The 10,539-nt window shown below is 44.1% G+C and overlaps 1 protein-coding gene and 1 long non-coding RNA gene across 3 annotated transcripts in view; both read left to right on the forward strand.

Annotated features, from left to right (window-relative positions):
• Positions 1 to 10,305, forward strand: part of LOC140678739 (uncharacterized) — an 88,481-nt gene extending 78,176 nt beyond the window's left edge. The window contains exon 2 of the long non-coding RNA XR_012050356.1: positions 8,170 to 10,305. This is a non-coding gene — a long non-coding RNA (uncharacterized lncRNA). The remainder of the gene's footprint in view (positions 1 to 8,169) is intronic.
• Positions 4,200 to 10,305, forward strand: tent5aa (terminal nucleotidyltransferase 5Aa). Of its 2 annotated transcripts, XR_012050355.1 has the most exons (3): positions 4,200 to 4,928; positions 6,235 to 8,323; positions 9,008 to 10,305. XR_012050355.1 is itself a non-coding variant. In XM_061949629.2 (2 exons), the coding sequence occupies exons 1-2, from the start codon at positions 4,200 to 4,202 to the stop codon at positions 7,012 to 7,014; spliced, it is 1,509 nt and encodes a 502-aa protein (XP_061805613.2). In that variant the 3' UTR covers positions 7,015 to 10,305. The 2 variants fall into 2 exon arrangements, 1 of the variants encoding a protein (XP_061805613.2); XM_061949629.2 differs by having other exon boundaries at positions 6,235 to 10,305.
• Positions 10,306 to 10,539: the final 234 nt, after the last annotated feature.

Raw genomic sequence — 10,539 nt, forward strand, 5'->3', positions numbered from 1 at the left:
TCTGTTTGGCTACTTAAACTGCAGGGTTTTTACAAACCACAGAGCTTGACGTGTGTGACGGTGCATCAGCAAAGCTCCTGTATGGGCCTCGGCGTTAAGCAAATGGGATAATCAGGCTTTAGAGAGCCGAGTGCTCGTTAGTGACGTAGAGCTTTACGCTGCCAAATGCAGCATGGCTGCGGCACACCTTGTAACAACGGGCCACAGGTGTCTGTAAAGAAGAAAACCTGCTGGTAACCTAATTGCATCACAGTTACAGTGTGTCAGGACTCAACACGGCCTATAGGAGGCGATGTTGCAATCTGTGTGTGTGCAATGTTTGCTTCAGGTATGTCTACTAAAATCAACTTTACTGTTGCAAAAAAGGCTAAAACCAAACGTTACGTATAGGTGACTGCGTATTATCCATTTTTAAGCTTTTACCCATTTACTTTCAGATTTTTTTGCCCCCTTTAGGGCCGTAGGGTGTTCTTGGGCCACTAAAAACACACTCCTACGAGACTCCACCACAATTTAGATACCCCTGGTTTAGTTAAAGCCAATTATGAAACAAACCATCTTTAAGTTTACTTGCTAAAAAGTGAGAGTGATTTACAAACATGAGCAAAATGTCATAAAGTTAGGTTTGAACTGTGGTGTAAAGAAAATTAAGAAATTGTGTGATAGTGTTGTGATGTGATTTATGTTGAGCTGCAGCTTCAGAATCCAGATCTGGTTCTATCAGGAGTGATCCAGTATGTTAAGTAGCTTTCGGTGATACTGCAAACTTAGGTATCAATCATCCAATTGTATGTTTTTGTAAATAATATGAACACAAATTTTCACTTGGTATCCGCATTTTGGTCGACCATGACCCCGAATGTTAAGTAGAAATATTTTACATTGATCTGATACCAAGTAAATACTGGGCCAGTGTTGCAGATGGAGATCATTTTTACAGTACTTGAGAATGTTCAAAGATTCTAGAATGATTTTGCCTTTAATATGTTGATTATGATTATAATTTTAATCAATCACGGGTGGAGAAATTGGTTTAAAGAACATAAATCAAATGTATATTACAGCTGTTAAACTGTTTTAAAAACAGATTAATCACAGATGTAATATAATTAATCAAGATTACAAATTTTAGTTGGGAATGTTCGAAATTTAAGTTAACCCAATGCGATTAATCACAAAAATATTGCATTTATAAACACAGATTAATCACGTGATTTATTTGAGCGAACATGCTCCTTTACCTTAACCATGTCCTTAACTCAGGGGTGTCTAACAAACGGCCCGAGGGCCGGATCAGGCCTGCAAAGAGGTTTTATCCGGCCCGCGGGATGAGTTTGCTAAGTATAAAAACTAACCAGACATTTTTTAATGAAAGAAACCGCTGTTCTAAATGTGTCCACTGGATGTCGCAATAGCAATTCTTTGCATCTTTGTAGGTGATGCTACATATGTACAAAATAAACTGCATGATGTTAGTACATCATTTGAGGAAAATGATCAAACTACATAAATTACAAATTTTAATTTGATTTTGACATTTTTTTTTATCTTGATGGATTGAAAATGAACACCAATGTGTTGACTGATGAACATTATCGCATGATTTATTCAAAAAATATAAATAATGAGATATAAAGATAGACTACTATTAACGGCAACATGGAAGTGTTAAAAAACCCCAAAAAGATTTGTGCAATTTCAGAATGTGCTTGTTCTATTTTTCAACCAAGAAAACAATCTGAAGTTATCTTTATTTTTAAGTTATCGTGCCGTGATTTTACCAGTGCGGCTCATTTGTAGATTTTTCTCCATGTGGCCCCCGATCTAAAATGAGTTTGACACCCCTGTCTTAAGTGAAACGCACGGCGGGTTGTTATATACGTAAGTGCAAAGATGAGTGAGAAAGTACTTTATAAAATATATACAACTGTTAACAAATTAACAACGTGCATTCAAGTAAAACATTATAAAAATATTCCTGTTTGACATTCCGACAATAATACATTAGTGTCTAAAAGTTGGGGTATTTTCAAACATGCAAGGAGTATTTTAGTATAGAGTATTTTAAACTGGGGCAGTCTTCACACAATTCAGACTTAAAAGTGACCTTTAAAGAACTGCATGAATTGGCTCCAGATCCTCTGGCGGAGTTCATCAGCCAAATAAACAGCCGTGAGCGTGTCACTCGAGGCTCTTGTCAGAGGTGACTGTTATATTCCTCTGCGCAGGAGCACTTTCAGTAAGTCGGCCTGGTCAGTAAATAAATGATAAATGGGTTGTACTTGTATAGCGCTTTTCTACCTTCAAGGTACTCAAAGCGCTTTGACACTACTTCCACATTTACCCATTCACACACACATTCACACACTGATGGAGGGAGCTGCCATGCAAGGCGCTACCAGCACCCATCAGGAGCAAGGGTGAAGTGTCTTGCTCAGGACACAACGGACATGACGAGGTTGGTACTAGGTGGGGATTGAACCAAGGAGTGCAAATGTGTGGAACTCAGTACCTGAGGAGGTTAAACTGGTCACAACTTACAAGGCCTTCACAAACAAATAGAAAATGTGGCTTATCTAAAAGATTTTTTGCAAAGATAAATGTTATATTGTGATTTTATATTTAATTTTTAATCATATTGTGTGCTTTTTTTTTTTTTTCTCTCTCTCTATTCTTTTTCTTTTAAATTGTAATTTTACTGTCTTTTTTACATTGTGGCCAGGGGACTACAGATGGCTAATTCTGGCTTTTTTAACCATGTGTAGTCATGTGTTTTATGAAATTGCATTGTCCCCTTTGAAATAAACCAATCTAATCTAATTACTCTGGCTGTGAATCTTTGGGTGTCCCACGATTTGATTCAATATCGATTCTTGGGGTCACGATTCGATTCAAAATCCATCCATCCATCCATTTTCTACGATTTTTTTTTTCAATTCAACACGATTCTCGATTGAAAAACGATTTTTTTTCCCGATTCAAAACGATTCTCTTTTCATTCAATACATAGGATTTCAGCAGAATCTACCCCAGTCTGCTAACATGCAAGCAGAGTAGTAGATTTTTGTAAAAAGCTTTTCTAATTGTAAAGGACACTGTTTTTATCAACTGATTGCAATAATGTAAATTTGTTTTAACTATTAAATGAACCAAAAATATGACTTATTTTATCTTTGTGAAAATATTGGACACAGTGTGTTGTCAAGCTTATGAGATGCGATGCAAGTATAAGCCACTGTGACACTATTGTTCTTTTTTTTTATTTTTATAAATGTCTAATGATAATGTCAATGAGGGATTTTTAATCACTGCTATGTTGAAATTGTAACTAACATTGATACTGTTGTTGATAATATTCATTTTTGTTTCACTACTGTTTATTGCAGTTCTGAGTGTAATTGCTGGGTCGGGTTTGTTTTTGGAATTGGATTGCATTGTTATGGTATTGCTGCGTATTGTTTTGTTGGAATAATTCATTAAAAAAAATAAAATTAAAAAAAAATAAAAATACATTTTTTAAAAATGAGAATCGATTCTGAATCGCGCAATGTGAGAATCGCGATTCGAATTCAAATCGATTTTTTCCCACACCCCTACTAATTACTGTGATTAATCCTGATTAGTCCAAATTCAAAAGTGTGATTAATATGATTTTAATACTCTATAGTTGACAGCACCATTTTAAATGATATCATTCAAAGTCCTCCTGTGTCCAACATGCACATATAACAATATGTTTTTATTCACAATGTTAATATTAGAATGCAGTGTACACCAACCTGTTATGGGGACTACAGACGGAAATTAAATCATTTATAGCTTTCATTAATATTCGCTCTCCTTATTTTGATTAAAGGGAAAAAAAAATAACTGAATGGAACTGGAAAAATATAAATTTCATCATGCTGATATCGATCCGATACGGATACTACCCTTGGTATCGACACGGTCGACAATTGGATTGTGCGGGTGGCAGTTAACCTCCTCACCAGCAGGGGAGTATCTGGCGTTAAACGGACTCCAGGAACGCAAATTGGACCTCATCCGCGCACATGTCGCTTTAAGCAGAACATTAGTTGGCAGCGGGAGAAGAAACGATCCAATGCGTAAAAAGGCTGTCCCTTTTGGAGGACGCACACACTTTCTCCCTGCACGGCGCTGATGCGACGGGGGGGGGGGGGAGGACGCAGCTTCAATTCATGCAAATTGATCAAATCATAGGCGTGCCTTGGAGCGATGGAGCCGGAAAAGCCAAGCAGCTGGTGGATCATAACGCACCTTCAACGCGTGTGATGCGCACTGACTCCACGTCCGTGGATCGTCTTCTTCACTCCAAGTGCGCAACTTGTGGATCCGCGACTCACTATCCGTGTTCAACACCCACTCGTAAAAATGCAGATAATCGACGCGCTTCCAGTCACCCCACGGACCTGACTTCGTGCGTAAATACGCATCCGATCCCGTTTCCTTCCAGTTCCTCCACGGCATTCCGCAGCGTCACCATGTCCGAGGGCGGCAGCGGCTCAAACGGCAGCCGTCTTCCCGCCGCGGAAGGCGGCAGCGTCAGCGTCCTGAGCTGGGAGCAAGTGCAGCGCCTGGACGCCATACTGACGGACACCATCCCCATCCACGGACGGGGGAACTTCCCCACGCTGCAGATGCAACCCCGGCAGATTGTCAAAGTGGTGCGCAGCAGGATGGAAGAGAGGCAGATCCGCGTCCGGGACGTCCGGTTAAACGGGTCCGCGGCCAGCCACATTCTGCACGGAGACAGCGGACTGGGCTTCAAAGACCTCGACCTCATATTCTGCGCAGACATGAAAGGAGAAAGTGACTTCCAGATAGTGAAGGACATTGTTCTGGACTGTCTCTTGGACTTTTTACCTGACTGCGTAAATAAAGAGAAGATTACACCTTTGACTTTAAAGGTAGGATTGAGGTCTTTTTTTACACATTTCTATGATTTCTATGGACGTCCTTGGTTTACACCAGGGGTCACCAACGCGGTGCCCGCGGGCACCAGGTAGCCCGTAAGGACCAGTATCTCAAATAGCAGCACTTACCAGTGAGCTGCCTCTATTTTTTTTATTGTATTTATTTACTAGCAAGCTGGTCTTGCTTTGCTGGACATTTTTAATTCTAAGAGAGACAAATAGAATATGAAAATCCAAGAAAATATTTTAAAGACTTGGTCTTCACTAACTGACAAAGAAACAGATCACAGATTCGGTGTCCAGTTCAAAGTGTGACATGATTTATTTAAAAATTTGAGAGTTGACTTTTGTATTTTACATGAATTATTATTTGTACATTTTGTTAAAAAATGTTAGTGGCTAACTAGTTAAAATGGGATATTGTGATTCCACAAGACTGTCTTAGAAGTGATCATTTGAAAATGTTCAATTGGAAAAATGTGCACTTAGAGAGAATATATAAATAAAGTGTTGCATATTGATATGTATCTGTTTCTATATATATTTATTGGAAGAAATCCTTAAGATGATCAGTGTTTCCACAGAGATAAATATCATTAATTATTAATAACAACATAGAGTTAAAGGTAAATTGAGCAAATTGGCTATTTCTGGCAATTTATTTAAGTGTGTAACTGGTAGCCCCTGCGATGAGGTGGCGACTTGTCCAGGGTGTACTCTGCCTTCCGCCCTATTGTAGCTGAGATAGGCTCCAGCGACCCCAAAGGGAATAAGCGGTAGAAAATGGATGGATGGAAACTGGTAGCCCTTCGCATTAATCAGCAGGGGCGCCAAAAAGGGGGGGGGGGTAAAGGAGACGGATTCTAGGGGCCCATGATGGAGGGGGGCCCAGAGAGGCCCCTAATGATGATGAAATTATAATACAGAAAAAATAATGACACTGTGTTGGGGGCCCTGTAAAGATTCTTTTCATGGGGCCCAAAATCCCTAGCGGCGCCCCTGTTAATCAGTACCCAAGAAGTAGCTCTTGGTTTCAAAAAGGTTGGTGACCCCTGGTTTACACGCTTTTTATGTTGAATTGAATGGTAAGATTTAATTGTATTTAGGTTAACGGTCATTGTGAGCGGTTAGATTAGTTTGGTGATAGTAAAAAGTGCCTAAGAGGATTGGGGGTAAACCAATTATGAAGGTAACCCGAGCTCAGCCTGCTAGATCTCGTATCCCAGCACATTCTTTGCTTTTAATTACGAGGGGTCAGGACGGGTGCGTTGAAATAACCCGTCTCCACTCCCCCCCGCAGGAAGCCTACGTGCAGAAGATGGTGAAGGTGTGCAACGACTCGGACCGCTGGAGCCTCATCTCCCTCTCCAACAACCGGGGCAAGAACGTGGAGCTGAAGTTTGTGGACTCTCTGCGCCGTCAGTTCGAGTTCAGCGTGGACTCCTTCCAGATCAAGCTGGACTCCCTGCTGCTCTTCTACGAGTGCTCGGAGAACGCCATGACCGCCACGTTCCACCCCACCATCATGGGCGAGAGCGTGTACGGCGACTTCGGCCAGGCCCTGGACCACCTGCGCCACAAGGTCATCTGCACCCGCAACCCGGAGGAGATCCGCGGCGGCGGCCTGCTCAAGTACTGCCACCTGCTGGTGCGGGACTTCCAGGCCGCCTCGGAGTCGGAGATGAAGTCGCTCCAGCGCTACATGTGCTCGCGCTTCTTCATCGACTTCCCCGACATCGGCGAGCAGCAGCGCAAGCTGGAGTCCTACCTTCAGAACCACTTCGTGGGCCTGGAGGACCGCAAGTACGACTACCTGATGACGCTCCACGGCGTGGTCAACGAGAGCACGGTGTGCCTCATGGGACACGAGCGGCGGCAGACCTTGGGGCTCATAGCCATGCTGGCCGTGCGGGTCCTGGCCGAGCAGAACGTCATCCCCAACGTGGCCAACGTCACGTGTTTCTACCAGCCCGCGCCGTACGTGGCGGACGGCAACTTCAGCAACTACTACGTAGCGCAGGTGCAGCCCGTGTTCGCCTGCCAGCAGCCGGCCTACTCCACCTGGCTGCCCTGTAACTGAGCCGGCACGGAGTCCAGGGCGGCGGAAGGGGGGGAAGAACTCGGCATTTTTCCACAAATGGTTTTGCATCCAAGCTGGTGTTTGTGTTCATACGGCGAGTATGAATGCATGCGGTTCAAGCGCATCATTCAATGTGAATAAAAGAAAATTCTCAAAAGGGCCTTCAGAGCGCGCGTGTGGGACTGCGCTCGGCAATCAGGAGCCCATTAGTGCACGAGCACTCTGAACCCGCATCTCCTTTTGCATTTGGGTATACACATGGTTGTTACAGACCAAAGATTTTACATTCTTTACAATAAAACCCTGTTTTTAAGGGGGGGAATTAAGTGCAAAGCTCTATACTATCTATGTGTGTGTTTAAGTGCCTATTACCCTTCAGACTGAGCAGGCCATAGGGGTCATTTTTCATGTGAATTGGCACCACTTTTCTTGATAGGGCGTCTGAGAGCGATGGTGCACAGGTTTTTATGTGGAACTGACACAAATATAAATGCAGGGGGCGGTTAGAGGTGGAAAAGTTCAGTTAAAGTTAAAGTACCAATGATTGTCACACACACACTCGGTGTAGTGAAATTATCCTCTGCATTTGACCCATCACCCTTGTTCACCCCCTGGGAGGTGAGGGGAGCAGTGAGCAGCAGCATTCTTGGTGATTTAACCCCCAAATTCCAACCCTTGAAGCTGAGTGCCAAGCAGGGAGGTAATGGGGTTTAAAGTCACGACCTACCGATCTCAGGGCGGACACTCTAACCACAAGGACCACTGAGCAGATTAGGAACAGGGGTTAGTGCATGTGCCTCACAATACAAAGGTCCTGGGTTTGATCCCCGTGTGGAGTTTGCATGTTCTCCCCGTGACTGCCTGGGTTCCCTCCGGGTACTCCGGCTTCCTCCCACCTCCAAAGACATGCACCTGGGGATAGGTTGATTGGCAACACTAAAATGGTCCCTAGTGTGTGAACTATCTGTGTTGGCCCTGCGATGAGGTGGCGACTTGTCCAGGGTGTACCCCGCCTTCCGCCCTGAATGCAGCTGAGATAGGCTCCAGCACCCCCCTGCACCCCCGAAAGGGACAAGCGGTAGAACATGGATGGACTAAATTGGCCCTAGTGTGTGAATGTTGTCCGTCTATCTGTGTTGGCCCTGCAATGAGGAGGCGACTTGTCCAGGGTGTAGCCCGCCTTCCGCCCTGAATGCAGCTGAGATAGGCTCCTGCACCCCCGAAAGGGACAAGCGGTAGAACATGGATGGACTAAATTGGCCCTAGTGTGTGAATGTTGTCTGTCTATCTGTGTTGGCCCTGCGATGAGGTGGCGACTTGTCCAAGGTGTAGCCCGCCTTCCGCCCTGAATGCAGCTGAGATAGGCTCCTGCACCCCTGAAAGGGACAAGCGGTAGAACATGGATGGACTAAATTGGCCCTAGTGTGTAAATGTGAGTGTGAATGTTGTCTGTCTATCTGTGTTGGCCCTGCGATGAGCTGGCGACTTGTCCAGGGTGTAGCCCGCCTTCCGCCCTGAATGCAGCTGAGATAGGCTCCAGCACCCCCCTGCACCCCCGAAAGGGACAAGCGGTAGAACATGGATGGACTAAATGGTCCCTAGTGTGTGAATGTGAGTGTGAATGTAGTCTGTCTATCTGTGTTGGCCCTGCGATGAGGTGGCGACTTGTCCAGGGTGTACCCCGCCTTCCGCCCTGAATGCAGCTGAGATAGGCTCCAGCACCCCCCTGCACCCCCGAAAGGGACAAGCGGTAGAACATGGATGGACTAAATTGGCCCTAGTGTGTGAATGTTGTCTGTCTATCTAGTGTTGGCCCTGCGATGAGGTGGCGACTTGTCCAGGGTGTACCCCGCCTTCCGCCCTTAATGCAGCTGAGATAGGCTCCAGCACCCCCCTGCACCCCCGAAAGGGACAAGCGGTAGAACATGGATGGACTAAATTGGCCCTATTGTGTGAATGTTGTCTGTCTATCTAGTGTTGGCCCTGCGATGAGGTGGCGACTTGTCCAGGGTGTACCCCGCCTTCCGCCCTTAATGCAGCTGAGATAGGCTCCAGCACCCCCGCCCGCGGCCCCGAAAGGGACAATCAGTAGAAAATGGACGGAATTGGTATGGTTCCCACATGTCAGTATGCAAATCCACACCCCTTTTGTTTATGTGGTCTTTGGCGGACCCACGCTCCAAACACCATACTGTAGTAACCGGGGATGAGAAACGGCGAGTGTGCGCGCTCTTCTACGTTTCCCCGCTTGAAGAATATTTGCCGTGACACCTCAAGATGACGAGACTTATTTGCTGTAGCACCCTGACCGGGAATTCCTCAGCCGCTGCTCAAGAGCTCCTAGTTTAGGCTTGCCTCTCTGAGAACACCAAAGGTTTTTTTTTTTTTTTTTTTTTTTGGTGTCCGGCTGGTAGCCTTTATGTTGATAGGCCGGACATTTGTGGCGGTAAAACACCTACCATGTGTTCTTTCATGTACTTAGGGGTGCAGGAAACAGACAGAAGTGAGACATTATCAAAAAAATAAAAATACAAATAAATAAAAGGCAGAAGGAAGGAAATGGGAGAGATGGGTGCAGCTGGTGATGGGGTTGATCTCTCCAGGGCTACCAAGCTTGATTCTGATTTCACATCTTAAGGACTTTTTTTTTTTTTTTTTCTTCTTTGCTTTTTTTTTTTAATCATCTAAAAACAGTCGTTGCTGCGACTTGTTGGAAAAAGCTCCATTCTTTGTACATATATGAATACACGCTTCAGCTTTGCCAACTCCACTTCATGCCGCAGCCTCTCCTGCTGGTATGTAAACAAAGTGAGTCACGACTTTTGAAGAGCAGAACCAAGCCGAAACTGCAATATTTCCTTTATCGTCCTTTTTAGCCCACATACTTCTTCTCAGTGATTGTCTTTGTTGATTGTGCGGGCGTCGTATTGCCTTTTTTTGTTGTCGTTTTTGCCGAAGTCTGTTAGTGATTGTGCCTATCAATTAGAGATGGTGGATTGTCTCATACAAAATACACTTCATGTTCCTCATGGTGCAGTCTTTTACAAAAACACACAGGGAAAAGATAAATGAAGATCCTTGTCTTGTACGTCTATTTTTATGAGTGTTATGTTGTTTTTTTTTGGTTGTTTTTTTAAATATCTATAAATGTAACAGAGGCTGCACTTGTTGCAGCTCTCTGGAATCTGTGATTGGGCTTCGATGGATTTGTTCTCAATAGCGTTTAGCTATGTAATGTCACGTGTCCAATGGGTCAGAAGATGTTTTCATCAATAAAATATATGAAAATCACTCCAGATGTCTCATGTTATGCCAGGGGTGTCAAACTCATTTTATATCGGGGGCCACATGGAGGAAAAATCTACTCCCAAGTGGGCCGGACTGGTAAAATCACGGCACGATAACTTAAAAATAAAGACAACTTCAGACTGTTTTCTTTGTTTAAGTTGTTTTTTTTTACACTCACATGTTGCGGTTATTAGTATTCTATCTTTATATGTTTATAATTTTTTGGTTCGTTGTATG

The sequence above is a fragment of the Nerophis lumbriciformis genome, linkage group LG04 (genome assembly GCF_033978685.3).
Source record: "Nerophis lumbriciformis linkage group LG04, RoL_Nlum_v2.1, whole genome shotgun sequence".
In the NCBI taxonomy this organism is placed as follows: domain Eukaryota; kingdom Metazoa; phylum Chordata; class Actinopteri; order Syngnathiformes; family Syngnathidae; genus Nerophis; species Nerophis lumbriciformis.

Excerpts from the sequence above, each read along its gene's own strand:
- tent5aa (XM_061949629.2), top strand. The coding sequence starts at position 4,200 with ATGCAAATTGATCAAATCATAGGCGTGCCTTGGAGCGATGGAGCCGGA. Across the intron at positions 4,929-6,234 it reads TTACACCTTTGACTTTAAAG|GAAGCCTACGTGCAGAAGAT; the intron begins GTAGGATTGAGG and ends TCCCCCCCGCAG.